This window comes from Gymnoscopelus braueri (assembly GCF_963280865.1).
Source record: "Gymnoscopelus braueri genome assembly, chromosome: 17".
Classification (NCBI taxonomy): domain Eukaryota; kingdom Metazoa; phylum Chordata; class Actinopteri; order Myctophiformes; family Myctophidae; genus Gymnoscopelus; species Gymnoscopelus braueri.
In genome coordinates this window covers 22,500,448-22,518,286 of record NC_137617.1, presented here as the reverse complement: position 1 = coordinate 22,518,286, position 17,839 = coordinate 22,500,448, and the positions used below count along the sequence as shown (strand labels likewise).

The 17,839-nt window shown below is 41.4% G+C and overlaps 1 protein-coding gene across 3 annotated transcripts; it reads right to left on the bottom strand.

The window, feature by feature from the left end:
- Positions 1-317: 317 nt before the first annotated feature.
- Positions 318-17,290, bottom strand: eps8l1b (EPS8 signaling adaptor L1b). 3 transcript variants are annotated; one of them, XM_080455484.1, is made up of 19 exons: positions 17,185-17,290; positions 15,412-15,484; positions 14,719-14,877; positions 13,613-13,762; positions 12,889-12,971; positions 10,462-10,574; positions 10,015-10,070; positions 9,776-9,905; positions 8,954-9,042; positions 7,681-7,755; positions 5,561-5,709; positions 4,408-4,552; positions 4,229-4,269; positions 3,962-4,070; positions 3,220-3,345; positions 2,846-2,990; positions 1,993-2,161; positions 1,075-1,207; positions 318-963 (listed from the first exon to the last, which is right to left on the bottom strand). In XM_080455484.1, exons 2-19 carry the CDS (start codon positions 15,439-15,441, stop codon positions 880-882), a joined length of 1,986 nt encoding a protein of 661 aa, XP_080311610.1. In that variant the 5' UTR covers positions 15,442-15,484; positions 17,185-17,290; the 3' UTR covers positions 318-879. The 3 variants fall into 3 exon arrangements, with proteins under 3 accessions (XP_080311610.1, XP_080311612.1, XP_080311611.1); XM_080455486.1 differs by lacking the exons at positions 12,889-12,971; positions 13,613-13,762; positions 14,719-14,877; positions 15,412-15,484; positions 17,185-17,290 and adding an exon at positions 12,102-12,311; XM_080455485.1 differs by lacking the exons at positions 12,889-12,971; positions 13,613-13,762; positions 14,719-14,877; positions 15,412-15,484; positions 17,185-17,290 and adding an exon at positions 12,098-12,269.
- Positions 17,291-17,839: the final 549 nt, after the last annotated feature.

Genomic DNA, 17,839 nt, shown 5'->3' with positions numbered 1-17,839 from the left:
GTCAATGTAGTTTTTAATTAAATTATGAAAATATTAGCGACTATTATACAGCATATCTTAATATTTGACAGTATTGCTCTAAGAAACCATCCTAATGCCTAATGTGCATTAAAACCTGAATTGCTTCAATTAAAAATGGTACTGGGTATGAACACTATGCACATACAGTACACTGATTGGCACACCTAATCACTGACATGTACACAGACCCCCCCCCCCCCAACACACTTCTCACATCTCCCCCTTACAGTTGTTCCACAACAAAAGATTCACACTAATTATTGTGTTTAGAGTTTAGACAATATGTCACAGGTGGGTGTTTTGCTGGAATACTTTATTTGAAGCTTCAATAAAAAAGCCCAGCCTTTAAATTTTTATAGTACATCATGCAATTTCCTGCCAAGTGACTCAAAAAAAAAAAAGAAGTTGAATGAAAAGAATAAGTAATTTACAAACAAACGATAAATACATTCACTTAGTCTTTAGCTGGCAGGCAGAGATTGCACACGACACAGAGCTTGTCTGAATGGAAGCCTATGTCAAAAGTCTGAAAAATCTCATTAAGCCTGATTTATACTTAGACGTACAACAGGGTCGTGCATCGAAAATAGCAGATCTACAAGCTCACAACACGTTGCATCTGCGATGTCATACAACAGACTATAAATTAGACATTAGCATCGCACTTGAATAGTATTGAGGAAGAATTTTACAGCAAGGCCTTGATCCCAGGATAAGGCTGCCTTTGAGATTAAGTTATTTTAAAATGCCCTTCATGTAATGCTGCCTTTCATGACCGTCTTGTACATGGTTCGTCAGATTGTCAGGGCATCGTCAATGAAGTTCAGTCTTCGCTGGTACTTCATATGGGCACTTGTTTCACAATGTGTAGCTCTCATTCAAATCAACCTTCATTTTCTGTTTCTCCATGACTGCCTCCAGCTCTGTGGCTCTCCGAGCATCCTGTAAGAAAAAAAAACTGTATCAATACTTGATAGTTGGATAAATGACAGTGATTTATGCATTTTCATAACAGACCCTGGGAATTTGGGAACTTTTAGAAGCATTCATTACCTCAAGCAGGGCTTTCTGCACTGTGAGCTGACTGTATACTCTGGCGCCCTCGTCTGGAATCACCGCACGTAGCTCTTCCTTGTTGAGGGAGAACAGCTGTGCACCGGTCAGCACTCCCAGACACAACACCGTACTAAAGGACAGAGAGATAGAGAAAGGAATTAAATGTTGCATCCTTTTTAGCATACAATCACCCATGATACTCTCGCAACACAACCTTTTGTTACGAAAGAATACATATTTCTTTGTAGATTAAACAACTCACTATTACTCATTATGAATTATTACTACAAAATAATTAAACAAATGTTGAAGATATGGAGATCCAATGATAGTGATAGTGATCTTATACTTTATAGCACTACTGTCCGTCTTTAATAATGGCACTGTGACAATGTGACTGAGCACTTTGGGGCATCTTTCCCTGAGTGTGCTGGAACCCAGAAGTGTTTGTGGCCATTTTAAACACATACAATGGGTCCTGCCCTCATGGACAATGTGATATTTGGGTGCCACTGTGAAACCACTTGAGAGTGGCTTGACATTGATCATCAAATCAGTATCTTTGCTTTTCTTTGACTCAATCAAGTGTATCAATTTGTTACTCCTTTGAATGTCATTTCTAAACAATGAAATGGTGCCTGAAGATCTGGATTGCTATTATACTGTGGTTGGTTGATTAGAAATGAAGTTGGAACTTTGCCTCTCCATTAATTTAAGTTGTTTGTTTGATTTTTGAGTTGTATTTTCTTGCATGTTTTTGCTATTGTTGTTGGTCTGGATGAAATAGAAGCTGATTTGTTTCTGCAAGCTTGCCTCCTGTTACATTTTTAAAATTTTCATGATTTTTACTGACTTTGTGCCCATTCACACACACACTTTGTAACACAGTGACATTATGATAACTATGACACTCACGGTTCACTAAAGCCCTTCCCTCGGAGCCACTCGGCCACCTCATCCGGCGGGGAGTGGTAGTCCAGGGGCACAGAGGTGTCCGATGAACGAGGGATGATGAGGGACGGCTTGTTCAGACTGGCCTTCCCGTTGGTCAACCTCTGCAGCAGCTCATCATTCACCTGCATGGCTGTGGGAGGTGAGAGAGTCATGTTTATTTCACACACCTTTTATTTTAGGCAGGTGGATCCTGATTTAAACCGTACAATGGTGTTGCTCACCGAAAATACATGATCTACAAGCTCACCTTGTAGATCTGCTATTCTGGAGTATAAATTAAGCACGAGTCAGCGACATAAGGTCAGTCAGCCACAGGAGCTGAGCTTTGGAGGGCAATCACCGGCATTTGACTTCCTCCTGACTCTTTAAAAGTCACATTAAAAACAACTATGCACGAACAGACTGTTCTCAAAATATCAAGGGTTCCCCTGAACAGCTGACGCATGTGCATTAGCAGCCCTTTGTCTCTCTCACACACACACACACACACACACACACACACACACACACACACACACACACACGCACGCGCACGTGCACGCGCACACGCACACTCACACACAGGTGCAGCAGATGTTGAACATCTATCTACCTGTTCACTCATGGTGAGTTGCTGTGGATAAGAGCGACAGCACCATCTATAAAATTACTTAAACACTTTAACCCCGGGATCCCTATTGTGGGGATGTCATCAGAGGCGATGATTTTGTAATACAAATTTTAAAAAACTATACCGTCGCACATTCAGAACCCCCCCCCTTGACAATGGTTCTCTGTGACCCACTTTGACACCCTGGGGTTTAGAAGCTGGTACCTTTATCTGTGTCCTCTTGCGCCTGTATGTGTTGGCTGTAGGGAGGTAAGACGCGATGCCGCTGAGGGGACGGGGCAGGGTGTAAGGCAGTGGGGCTGGGCGGGATCATGGAGAAAGTCTTAGCCAGCGGGGGCGGGGCGGGAGCCTGGGAATGGAGGACAGAGAGCAAATAACATTGGAATGCATGCAGGTATGTAAGCAGGTAGGCGCGGGCGTGTGTGTGTGTGTGTGTGTGTGTGTGTGTGTGTGTGTGTGTGTGTGTGTGTGTGTGTGTGTGTGTGTGTGTGTGTGTGTGTGTGTGTGTGTGTGTGTGTGTGTGTGAGAGAGAGAGAGAGAGAGAGAGAGAGAGAGAGAGAGTGTTTGTGGTGCATTACCTTGGGAGCTGTGTTTGTCACTGGACTGTCTATGTGATCCACAGGCTCCAGGATGTTGAAAGGAACAAAGCCGATCTCGTTGAACCTATTTCGACATTTCCACCAGCGCTTGGATGATTCAACCACCTGCCCAAGACAGTGCACTAATTAGTATCTCATAATGGTTTTATAACTCACAGCTACTATTCCCAATTTATGCTAGTCGTTTTCCATTGAGCCCCTGTTGCCATAATCGCTGTATCCGTGTCAAAACATACACCTCTATCTCATGTATATTGGCTTTGGAAATCTTATGTGGTTCTTAAGTGTTCGGGCTAACGGGCTCACACCGTGCAAATATGATTCTGGGACGGTCCCCATAGACACCCTCTCTAGTCGTTAACCTGGTTACTAATCACAGAGTAAAAGGTGGCATGTCTTCCGGAGGTAAAACTATAGCCAAAGGGGCTAGTAGTTTACTAGTATTGGGTGGAGTTCAAGAATGCACCATGCACATCACTGTGTGCAGGGTTATTATATTAATTGTTATCACAATATGGCTCAGTGCTATGCCACTTATTAGTCATTTACTTGCTTTACCTGTGTCTTTGCAAATCGCACAATCGCAAATTGTTTATTTTAATGATCATGCTCTAATTCTTCAAGGCTTTAAATTTGTATTTTTGACATATATATACACTGCACATATATTTTATATTTATGTTATATTAGCATTCAAATCTTCAGGGTTCTAGTTACTTACCTCTAGTATATCTCCTTGCATCACAGACAGCTCACTGCTGTTCCTGGCTACAAAGTCATAACTGCAGCTATATAGTATCTCTGGCTCTGGTGGATGTGTATCGCTGTCCCTGAGAGGGAAAAGGAAACGAGTGAGTTTTATTTCCTGCTCTCGCACAGCAAAATGCTCAGTGTTAATTCAACTCAGGGACAGTAGATTTGGGTCCCTTTGCACAACAAAGGGTAAACAATAACGGGTGAGTGATTTGTATTTGCAGAGGTGACCTACGTTTCATCGTTGGTGGGTGTGGCAGACTGAGAAGATATTTGCTGTTGCGAAAGAGAGGGAAAAAAGAGGATATGAGCACAGACAGACACATACAAAACGAGCTAAAGAAAGACACACACCTGTTTTTACACGCAGTGGTATAATGTGTCTATGCCGTAATGCACGCAGGTATTCCATACCTCCTGCTTTACGAGGAAGGCCTCGTGTTTGTGTTGTGACTCGACCGGATCCTCCCAAACCTGCCCGTCTGCCTTGGAAGCTTCTGGCTTCCAGCCATCCAGAAATACTGGTGTGTACGGCGCTACAGGCTCGTGCAGCTGAGAGCTGAGAAAAGAGTGGAGAGTCAGCATTGGCCTTATATATCAGTTTACAGTGTAACCAAAAGCAACTGGGTTAAACGTAGGTGCAGCTATTGTGAATTATTGTGATTGAGGGACAACATGAACAATGAAGAACTGCTATGTATGAATGTCAACCCTGACTGCTTTTGTTTTGTGTCAACTTGTCATTCAATCAGTGTGGTCGGTGTGTGCAGTAGTTTTGGTTTGAAGCTGGATCAGTATTTTCCACAGTGTCAGAGACAAATATTGACTTGTGTCATGTCACTTCGACCTCCAAAGGCCAGACTGGATGACACTTCAGATGAACTAGCATATCCAAGCAGATTTAATCAAACCCTTCCCCCATGGCCCTCTCGCCAAAGTCAATCCCATCTCACAGTCACACACCCTATTTATGTATACTGTGCACGTTGGCTTTACTTTCATTTGGCTTTTCCTTTCATTCATGTACAGTATGAGTTGTGGCTCTGGCAAATTCTTACAGTAAATGATTGGCTAAAACTGTAAAAACAAGAAGAGTTTATATAAAAGCCTTGCTAGCAACCCCAAGACTAGAGGCTTTGCTGGCACCAAAATCTGTCAAGTTCATCTGACCTTTAGGACCGAACTTCCCCCGTAAGATGCAACAATAAATAAGGAGGAAGGAGGAAGGAGGAAGGAGGAATAACGCCCCACCTAATTAAGGCATGAAACCGAGGAAGCCGGCACTCCTGTACACGCAATCGAATAGGACCGCCAGGCCAGAACGCCAGGGTTAGTGAGGTTAAGGTAAGGGTTATGGCCCTAGTTTTAAAAAGCACAAGGAAGAATTGTTGACCTGGTAATGAGTAATGCCCAATCAAAGCGTGTCTTCGCTGAAACAAACAACTATGAGCAGCAAGTTTCATGATTCATGATTAAGTGAATGTATGAAACGCATAACATTTAATTTAACTAGATTTTCATGATCCCTTGTCACTTTTGGCGTCCGAAGATGATTGCTGGTACTGACCCAGGGAGAGTCCAGTTGGGACCGAGAGACGTCCAGAGCTGCCTCTCCTCCTCGTTGAGGGTGTCTTGCAGCAGCGAAACAGCAGAGTTGGTGAGGGCAGGGCTGGAAACGGAAGCCCCCAGAGCCGGTCCTCCTGTCGTTTTCACCATCTGCACACGCACAGATAACAGAAGATCATCAGTCTTATGAAGTAGGCTACTCATTATGTATCATAACGTGATGGATTAGGTCAAGATGAAGGACTCCTTCAGCCCCACTGCAATTTAGGATCAATTAGAATCAATGTAAAGCACTTCGGAGTAATGTGTATTTTGTCAAGTGTTTGTTAGAGGTAGAATACACAGATTCTGAACCTGAGTTTTTCCAGTGCCTTTGAGGGCGAGATTTTGAGATACAGAACACATTGGGAAGTTTAATGTCACGTCATCCTCCTGATACATCGATTCAAATCATTTTTAAATCTTTAAGATACTGACTCCCTGTCTAATCTATTCTTATCAGTTGATAAGATCATCATTTCCTCACTTGCGTTTCCATTGTTAACCTTTGTCTGCAAACTAATTTCCCTGAAGGGACAATAAGGTTTTTCATTAAATGATGTCACAATTGCCTAATGTTAAAGACACTCTTATGCAACATGTCTTAATATTTGACAGTAAGAATGATTTATAATCACCCTGCCTGATTTGGTTAAACTGCTAACACAGTGTATTACTTCAAATCAAAAAGTCGCTTGGTATGAACACAAGGCACAGACGTACTGTGTGGGCACACCCAATCGTTGTGAGATTGTAGATCGGCTGTTTTACTTGATACCTAGGTATCACCTAAGTATAACCCCAATCTGAACATCTTCCTAAATTATAAGCACAACTCTAAACCCTTCTTTAACCATCAAACAACCATTCTCTTGGGAGGACCAGGAAAACTGTCCTCACAATGTGTATTTCTCAAATTTCACTATACTTGTGGGGTCATTTGGCCGTCACAAGTAATACAAGTGCACACACACACACACACACACACACACACACACACACACACACACACACACACACACACACACACACACACACACACACACACACACACACACACACACACACACACACACACACACACACACACACACACACACACACACACACACACACACACTCATAGATAACCAGCTTCTCACAACTCTCTCTCCATACAGGTGTGCCACAACACAACACACACCCTGTTTTCAGGTTTACCATTGATTTCTATGAACTGAAATATCTTGGGACTTTTAACAAGTCAAATCGAACAGCAAAGGTGGAACTTGCTGAACCTACCTGATATCTATTTTAATTTGACATATATTTGCTAAATATTGTATTGAAATATGTTAATATGCTGTGGACCCCTAATCTCAGTTCCTTCTCATAGGGCTATTAGATGTTTTACATGTATTATGTTAAATGTATACATGTATTAATTAATAACAGTGTTATCATAGTAGAGCAGCTAAATCTGGGAACAAAATACTTTAAGGGTTAGGTATTAACTGCATACTGTACCTGGATATACAAATAAGAAATGGCAGTACTGCAAACAAACCCAAAACAAATGCTATATTAATCGTGTCATTGGAGTTTCATTTCAGGCTATCGCAATGGGACCTGCCTTGTGTAAATATTGAATGGCACTCATAGTTTCTGCTAACATGACTTGAGGCATGCTCACTTGCAGCCTCTTCTATTGAAGTATTACAGTCAATTTGTCAAATTGGCACATTCTAGATCCAGTGCACAAAGAGAATGTGTGTCCAGTAAGTGATTAATGCATTATAACTCCATACACAATATGTTATGTCATTTCCCACAATTGATACTGTACCTCTACCAATATATTCTATTTGTCTCCTCTCGCATAGGATTTTGATGGCATAATGGCAGGCAATAAATATTATGTAAGCTCTAAGTACTTTAAGAAACCCTTCATGTCCCATCTCGGCATTCAGTGCTGACAGCATCTCGTGCTGACAGCAATAGCAACAACAGGTGGTGTTGTCCCTGTCAGTAAAACTCTCTCTCACGCAGTCTCACCGGGGACCGGCCAGTAAGGAATGGGCGTAAAGGTTATGACTGACTCACCATATCCAGGGGTTTGAACACATGGTGCACAAGCTCCTCAGATGAAGGGTTGGCAATGGCAGACTTCAGACGAGCCTAGACAGACACAGAGAGATTTACACAGTTATAGATAGACAAAAAGGACAGAGTGAGAGACAGACAAGACAAGAATAGATGGCAAAGAAAAAGAGGTCATGTTATATGTTTGTATGTTCAGCCAGAACTCATACTGTGGCAAAATTCTTACAGTAAAGGATTAGCTAAAACTATAAAAACAAGAAGAGTCTAAAAGCCCTGCTAGCAACCCATAGACTAGAGGTCACCAAAATCAGTCAAGTTCATCTGTCACATTGCTGCATTTATCGGCCCGAGACCAGTTTAAAACGGACATTTTCTTAGTAAATCGGTTGCATAAAGTCTAATTGATTATTTCGTGTTTATAATTTGTTTAATTGACTGACAAATTAGTGTGAGGTTAGGGTTAGGCATAGTTTTTTGTGAGCTTAGGGTTAGTTTTTTTACGACCGAACTTCCCCCGTAAGATGCAACAATAAATAAGGAGGCAACACCCGACCTAAATAAGGCATGAAACCGAGGAAGCCGGCACTCCTGTACACGCAATCGAATAGGAACGCCAGGCCAGAACGTCAGGGTTAGTGAGGTTAAGGTAAGGGTTATGGCCCTAGTTTTAAAAAGCACAAGGAAGAATTGTTGACATGGTAATGAGTACTGGCCAATCAGAGCGTGTCTTCGCTGAAACGCCTTTCAGACAACTGTGAGTTGCGTTCAGCAAGTTTTATGTTAATCCAGAATCCACCCATTCGATTTTGAGATATCCTTAGTAACCTGATGGTACTAGAAGAAAGGGCATTGGGCACCAAAATCAGAAAGAGGCATCCTATTGATGAAGGTGCACAGCATATTCCATGGCAGTATTTTTCAGAATATTATGTTCATTATGTTTGGGGTAAAAATAGTTCAAGTGCATATTTTGTTTTAATGGCAATGCAATCCAGCCAGTAGTTTTCAATATATCTTGTTTCGGACCAAAGTGTTGGACCGACGAACTGACCGACCAACTGACCGACCGACCGACCGACTGACCGACCGACTGACCGACCCATATGGCCAAACTTAGAGCCCCACTGCTAGTGGGGCAATTTCTTTTGCTAAATACTCTGTTTAAAAAGATTTTATGAAGTTCAAATAAGAGAAGAAAAGAGGGCATAAAAAGAGAGATACACAGTACATTGTCGTGCAATATTCTGACAATGTAAAATGGTTAAAAACTCACCAATAGGCTGAAGCAATATCTGAATTTCTGGAAAACCTCAATGAATTCCTCTTCTAGTGGAGGACGGGCCTTTGCAGTGAGCAAGTCCTCTGTTAAAACGATGACACAGAAAAACATATAAGCAAGTAAATCCATTCAATACACAGAAAATACATCTTCAGTGATGTATTCTCAGGCTCTGGGGAAAAATCACAGTTTCCACAATTGAGCTGACAGTCTTGCCATGGAGGACTAGGCAAGTTTCCTCTGCAATAAGGCAACCTTTGAACCAGAGAAGGACTAGCAAATTTGTCAAATCCTCTGTTACAGTGCTGGGTGGTAGTGCATACTCTGTGTGCATAATCTATTATGTGGAGTTGGGTTGGAATGAAAGCCTGCATATTCTGTTAGTGTTGGCTTGAAATGAAAACCTGCGTACTCCGTTATGTAGTGCTGGGTTCTGGGTTGGAATGAGAACCTACATACTCTTAGACCCCATGTGGCACATGATTAGAAACCACTGTAGTAAAATATCTGTTGACATGAGTTGACTTCAAAACTAGAAATACTGCATCGTGGTTATATGCAACCAGCCAACCAGTTGCAGTTTACATGCGTCTGTCCAGACTCATAATATGTAATGAAGACTTTGAAGGGAGTGTTTTGTGAACATTGTCACATTGACCTTGACCTTTGATCTCCTATTTCTAAACAGTTCATCCTGTAAGACAACCAGCAAACATAATGCCTCCAGTCATGGCTGTCCACCGGCAAAAGCATAAAAGCTAAACAAACTTTATATGGACTCTCTCACTCTCTCTCTTTCTCTCCCATTTTTTTTACCTTCAGCGCTTTGCTTTTTGCTTTTCTTCTTTTTCTTCTTCCTCTGGCTGAGTACAGTGGCAGCCTCGGCGGTCTGCTGCAGTTTCGCCATGAAGCTCTCAATGTCGTCGAAACAGTGGTTAAGGATCCCCTGAGGAACAGAGAGAGAGAGAGAGAGGAACCAGTTAGTCACCCTCAGGAATTACACCCAGAGATTATCAAAATCTGCTGTCTGTCAAAGTGATGATGAGGAGACACACCACTTCTCGCTCTGCGCGCAGGAAGGAGATATCCGAACCTCCGTTCACGCCGTTTGCTGTGGGGAAGAGAAGAAGATTCAGTTCATCCATTTTCGTTCATTGGAGGACCTGGTAGTTCCTGCATGTGGAATTCCTGCCACCCCCTCTTCCCCTGTACACACACATATACCCCCCTACCCCCACCCTAAACACACACAATGTAATCTCTGTGCTCCGGGGAACCTTTTACCTTAAATACCTCTCTGTGCCTCACTTCCCCTCCCCGTCCCCTTTTCCTACCATCTCATCCTCTTTTCCTTCACTGTCTTTTCCCTGACTTTCAAGCCCACCTTAAAAAAAACCATTTTGTTTTATTGTCATTAACCACATAAACCCTAGTGTCCCTATTATGGGCATATCATAATAGGCGAACATTAGGCAAAAAAAATGGCAAGTAAATCTCCTTACCTCTGGGTCCAGGATAAGGCGGTGGGTTGGCAGGCGGCGCGTTGGGGGCATGTGGCATGGGGGGGCTTGGAATTCCGTAGGGGTCGATCATGATTCCTGTATTCTGGGAAAACCTGGAAGGAGAGGAGAGATTGGCATACTCCCAGTAAACACACATACAACACAACAGCAAGCATGGGTCTGACACTCAATGAATCAATTGGAGGGAATGAGCTCACCTTCCATATCACCCCTTCTGGGCGATAAGGACAAAACCAAATATCACAATATATTTGTTTTACCTCGCTATCGATATTGTGGCGTAATATATATACATATATTTATTTTATTTTCTTAGAGTAGATATTTTTTGCTATTTTTTAAAATATAAAATACGGCTTAGGAAAAGATAATACCATAATATTACCATACCAGACACTATCTTGTCTCATATCACAAATATCAAAATATATACTGCCCAGCCCTACCTCCAGTTGTCTTTTCACAGATGGATGTTCCAACAAAGACTGTTGCTAATAACAACTATTGACTCAATGCCAGCATGGGAAACACCCATAAGAACAAGGGCTAGCCGCTAGACTATCCCATTTGATTGTCAAGATCAAAATCCTTTTTGAGATGAATGCAAAATCCTGAAAGAATGAACCCATAAGGGTAAATTTTTACACTCTCTCTCATAGTTATATTAACATTCAGAATGTTGCAGCGTAGGTGACTTCAGAACTGGGTGACAATAAAGGATCCCTGAAACCGATTCCTCAAGGTAATCCACTGTTTATGGAAATGATGTGGCGGCTCTTGAATGTGAAGCCCACAGGCCTCATATATTGGTACCAACCCACAGTAAACAATGTGGGAAAAACAAAATGACTGAGAACTAAAATGTTACATAAAACACATGACTTAAAGGTGCTGTAAGTGATTTGGGGTTTTTGATTTGTTAAAATAAGTGTTATATAGCTCTATATAACACCAACAATTTCATCCAATCAGGAGAGAGAATTGGATACAGGTCGGATAAACAAGTGAAATTGGAAGTATTGATACAAAAGAAAACAAGCAGACAAAATTGGAACTGAAACAATCAATCAAATTGAAAGTGATAAATTCTCGGTCCTGGTTGGATGAAATGCTAACCCACCTGAAATTGGATTTTCTGTTTACTAAAGAGTTGTAGAGATGGGAAGACCCCTGTTACTGAACAAACACATTATAACAATGACCTGATGAAGATGTATTGATATCGAAAGTTGTCACGTTATTCGCCTGTACCCTGTAAATAAAAATGGCTTTAGTTGTCCGAGTTTGCTCCAGTGCCTTCCTTCTTCTAATCTACATTATAGCAATGATTACTATCAGAATATAGAGCTTTAAGTTTTTAACAAACTTTTACACCAAAAAATATCCCTTACAGCACCTTTAACACAAATTCTCCCTAAGACATAACCAATGGCTATGGTAAGCAAACAATGGAAATACCAGAGACAAGGACAAAACTTTGGCTGACGTTGGTATGTTTGCCTTTCCTTACACACCTGCACGAGCAGCAAGTCCTTCAAAGTACCAATTCAAAACAATTCAGCAACATGGTACAGTACCGTCATATCCACAAGCAACACATAACACATTCTCTTACCTACTGTGTGTCCTTTGCGTGTCCTTTGAACTAATGCCTCAGTATTCCGTCCAGGTATGAACTTTATGCACTGCTGTCACGATAACCCTCTCTCTCTCTCTCTCTCTCTCTCTCTCTCTCTCTCTCTCTCTCTCTCTCTCTGTGTGTCCACCTCTCTCTGGCTCTCGCTCTCCCTGTCACAATGGCCTTGTTCTCTGTCACACCTTCTTAAGTTATGCAGAAAACCAGAAAAACTGGTCTCTCCTCTTGCTTTTCTGTCTCTCTCAGCTGCTCTGGCCTCTCTCCCCTCCCTCCCTCCCTTTATGTCAGACAGGTGGGTGAATACTGTGACTATGATGTTGATTTGGATATACAGAAACTAAAAGAGGATGGTGAGAAGAGTGGGGCCAGGTAAATACTGTAATTATGGATTACTGATGTTTGTTTGTTTATTTGATCATTTCTGTATATTAATTTACAGACAGACAGACAGACAGACAGACAGACAGACAGACAGACAGACAGACAGACAGACAGACAGACAGACAGACAGACAGACAGACAGACAGACAGACAGACACTTTTAATTATACAATATCTTTGTACTAATATTTCTTCCTCTCACTTCCTCTCTCTTTTTGTCAGACTTTTGTGCATAGACATTTGCACACACACACACACACACACACACACACACACACACACACACACACACACACACACACACACACACACACACACACACACACACACACACACACACACACAGCTTCAATGGCTGTGAGTAGCCATGACCATGACGTTCACTGTACCTGAGGGCCTTAGGGCGCTGCTGGCTCCTGTTGTTAGAGGAGACCAAAACTGCACCTGTGATGTCATCGCGAATCTGCTCCGCCTGCAGAGACAAGTGGCGTGAAGTGGCGTAAAGTGGCATGGCGTGTAAAACCTGAACTAGCCTGGCAGTTCAGCTGTGTGAAAGCGTGTGCTGTGTCATGTGGTATCATGGCTGCATAATAATGCGTTGTGAATAGGGGAGACAAGTGAAACCAATTTAAAGTTGAACATAGCCATTTTTGGTCCCCTCAATAGTTTTCAGGTGAACCAATGAATTAAGTTACTTTAGTGAAAAAAAGAGCCGAATTACGTTTCATGAATTATGTCCCACCCCTAAGTGGTGATGCTCAACAAGCACACTTAGTTACATAATTGTATATCATTATTTGCAAATATTTGAGTAATTATCACAGAATGTTGCCATGAGACTGCCAAGAGATTACAGGCCAATACAGGCTTGTGGGATACAGGCAGGGCTACTCTGCCACATTAACAGCTTGTAGCTGTAGAATGTCAGCTATAGGATGACAGCCTATTCTCATCCTCTTCTTGTACTCTCTAAACATGACAGATAGTCATGGACAATGGCCAAATTAAAATGAAATGATCATTTTAACCATTCATCTCCAGACCCATCTTGTATCAGACATGACAGACTCCATGAGATAAATGGCTGTTTAGGTGTTGGTCAGATATGCTCACCTTCACAGTCGCACAGCTGAAGAAGTGAATGTCTGGTTTCTTCTGGTCTGCACTTTGGCACACCAGCAGAAGTAGAGATGGGAACCGTTTCTCTTTGTGGAGCGCCTCACAGCGATAGATAGATTTGAAAGAATAGTTCTCCAGCTCATCCTGTATGAATAGATATTGATTATAATATGAATGGCGATAGCAGCAACAACAATAATAACCATAATAACAATAATCATCATTGTCTTTATTATATTGTACTCAACATTCTGTGCTGTTATATAAGCTATATATATATATATATCAGTCATAACTAGACCATTATAACAAGCCATTGCAATGCCATTCTTCATTATTATATTTCTGAGCTGTGAAAGTTTCCATTTACCCCCATATTAAATGTACTCTACTTAAAAGTTTTGATGATTTATTAATTGACTTTTTCCTACATTCATCTCAATTAACCACATTGAATCATTCTCTGTTTCCTGTATGTAACCTCTAGCCCTGTTTACTTATTGGGCTGTGACCCAAGAATGTAAGTGCTATGTGTACTGCTATATTGTATGTATGAAAAGTGGGACCAACAACCAGTTGTTACAGACAAAGAGAAGAAAGAAAATATATATACAGTATTGCATTGCATGAGAAAATTAGCTTGGCTTCAAACTGTCAAATAATATCCTATGATTGAATATCTTTGGGAAACCCACACTGACATTTAGCGACACACTGTGCCTACAGGCAGGGGAGAGATGCAATTTGATCAGGCTTCTGTAAATTGCATCCATCAAGCGTTCAATTCACTACTGTTCACTTGACAGTAGTATTGTTTTTCAACTTAATTCTTCAAAGTACATACTGACAAGAGACTTGAGAAGCAGGCAAGCAGCATTACAAAACTTGTTCTTAAGTGTCTTTTGTGTTTGTGCATTGTGATGCTGTCATTCAGTCTTCAGGTGCAGTAAAGAGGAACCACAACGTGTTATTTTTGTCCCCACAGGAGAACACTGTCTGCCCCAGCCCCTGCCTCCCAGTGCCCCCTGATGCTCTTAGCTGAGAGTCCTGCTTGGGGTCCAGAGTGTTATTTATAAAATTAGGATCTATATCGGCCTGACCTGGCTCTGTGTGTCTCGAAGTCGAATGGCCTCTGGTCCAACATCCAGGATCATCTGCTGGCTCCATATCTTGTTATTCTGGGCCATGATAGAGAGACGGGCCTGTGCTTCCTCCACACTCTGCACCTCTCCATTCTGGAGGGAGAAGGTCATCAGGTGCTGCGTTGGGGTTAGAGAGAGAGAAGAGAAAAGTGAAGAACAGGGCATATAAAAACTATAACAGGTTTCTTTATCTTTATATATTTTAAAAATACACTTCTCTGTGTTTTTTTGCCAACAGGGGTATACTGAGCTTGCTTTCCAGATAAGCATGAGGTGAGCTGTAGGCGTAGCAGCATCAGAGCTGTGTGGTTTACTGTGATTGGTCTACATGGACATACATACATATATACTGTACATACATAGTATACATATTGTACATACATACATACATACATACATACATACATACATACATACATACATACATACATACATACATACATACATACATACATACATACATACATACATACATACGCTGTTACTGTACATACATATACTGTATATATATAAATATATATGTACAGTATATACATACAGACCAAGCCTGTCTAGAAGGTTTGGAAAACAAATAGAAAACAAACAGTCTCTGAGGAAATTGGTTTGTGCAAATGTCCTCCTTTTTGTTAGAATATAAATGACAGCACTTACATTGACAACATATTGTGACATGTTGATCATCCTTCGTGTGCCCAGACTACTGCTTGAATGTTTCCTGCTTATCCTAAACCACAGGACAGGGTGGGAGAGGAGAGGAGAGGAGGGGAGGAGAGGAGAGGAGAGGAGAGGCGGATGAAGGCAGGGATGCTGCAGGTAAGAATCAGTTATTTGTATGATTCAGAAAACTTTTCAGGTGGAATTCCTGTGGGTGTTGCTGTCAAAGGACCTTTGCTCCACTCATACATGTAGAAGTAGACAGTTCATTTGTTACTGATATAGCCATTTGCCATTGATGAGTCATTTGAAGGCAGCCTTCCACACTAAAGGATCAAATGAGCAAGTGCAAAAAACTGTGTTGTGCAATTGTGAATTGAATGGGAGTTTGTTTGCGACTGTGACGCACGTGATTGCTGCTTTTGTGTATGTATTAATAAGTGTTTCAGCCAGGGGTGGAAAGTAACTCATTACAAGTACTCTTGTTACAGTAATTAGTTACTGTAACAAGTTACTCTACTAATTATTACTGTTGCTTACTTTAAGTTAGTATCAGTAAGTTTGCTTTGAACCTCTTTTCTCTCTTAAGAGCAATTTTATATGAAGAATTTTATTTTTCATGAAGACAAGATTGTCACCGTTTTCAAGAGCACCACCAAACTGAAGAGGGATTGGTTGCTAGGACATATTAATATCACATTTACCACTTCACACTGACAGTATGTAACTACGTAACTGTTGCTCAGAATAGTCATCAAAATAACTCTTTCATGTACATTTACTTAAGTAGTTTTCAACGTACTTCTACTTGAGTAATATTTAGGTCAAGTAACAGTATATCTACTTGAGTAGGATATTCTAATACTCTTTCCACCCCTGGTTTCCTCTGAAATACAGTACGTTGACTGATCCAGTACTAGAGAAAATATTGCCAGAAAGAGTGTTGAAGGAATGTCAAAACATCCTCATTCACATGTTTCCTTATTCTCAATCTCCCTGCCCCAATCTCTCTCGCTCAGTTTCTTATTCAGTAAGCCTACAGACTGTGAATGACCAGCCCAACCAGTCTGACAACAATACTGTGAGTGGTCATTTCCTAGAAAGTTTCGAACCAAACTAGAGTATCGCCCAAATGACTTCATGACAGTTTTCCCCCCTAAACTCTTTGGCATGTCACTCACTTTATCCTTTGATACAACTAGAATCTAGTTGTAAACTAGATGTTGTGGTTAAGGTGGAGCTGACAACAGCATGTTTCTTTAAAATAGAATGAGGAGCATCCACAAAGGAAAGGCCTAGTTGGACACATATTTCAAGCAATTTTGAGTTTGCACCTGCCACTAGATTTTAAAGTCTTGTCTTGGTCATAATACATGAGACTGCATAATCCCAAGAATGCTGCTTACGTTTGTAGACAAACAAACGCTCCAGGATGAAGACAGCACATTTGTAGGGACTTTTTTAGATATTTTCTCAGGGTGGCTGATACATTACACAGGCACCCATATAACACATTGAAACATGTACAACTTTTACATACAGTGAGGTGAGAGGTTGTCAGTGTATATTTTTAGTGAAATAGAAAAAAGTAATGGTTGTCACATACACAACTCACAATGTCTGCCAACCTAATTTACAAGTAACTACCACACATGAGTATTAAAAACCATTTATGTCTTACTAATATTAGAGTATAGCATAAAGGAATGTGCATAATCAACCACAATATTATGTTCACAATCAATAAAAAGAACTTGAACTTGAACTTACCGGATACGGAGCCCCAAATATTTTGGATCCGGAATATGTCAACAGTCCTATGAGTGCCTCCTACGGGGTTAATAGCAGTGTGACTCTATCCTCATACCTGTCTTTCTTCTCCAGCTATTAAAACACTTGTCAAAGTGGAGGTGTGTCACCGTGTTCAGCCCTGCCCAGTCCACTCCACCTTAGAGATAAAAATGTAATTTCTCTCTCTCTCTCTTTCTTACACGCACGCACGCACGCACGCACGCACGCACGCACGCACGCACGCACGCACGCACGCACGCACGCACGCACGCACGCACGCACGCACGCACGCACGCACGCACGCACACACACACACACACACACACACACACACACACACACACACACACACACACACACACACACACACACACACACACACACACTTCAATTTCAACTTCTCTTTTGTTCTCTCAGTCTCAGACACATAATCACCCTTTCTCTCCCTTTCTCTTTGACTGGCTGTCTTATTATATTAGAGTACATCGGGATAAAGAAAGGAATGATTTTTGTTACACATGTCCAAGTATATTTCAACACAATACATAGATTACATAGTTATGCACACATCATGCATAGTGCAGTGTCTATATGAACGATATCTAATGCATGCATTGATACATGCACAATGTAG

Bases quoted from the DNA above. Each gene is read 5' to 3' on its own strand.
- eps8l1b (XM_080455484.1), bottom strand. From the start codon at position 15,441: ATGATCAACATGTCACAATATGTTGTCAAT. The intron at 14,878-15,411 runs GTAAGTGCTGTC...ACCCCAACGCAG, and splicing joins TGTCACAATATGTTGTCAAT to CACCTGATGACCTTCTCCCT. The intron at 5,710-7,680 runs GTGAGTCAGTCA...GTGCGTGTGCAG, and splicing joins TGTTCAAACCCCTGGATATG to ATGGTGAAAACGACAGGAGG.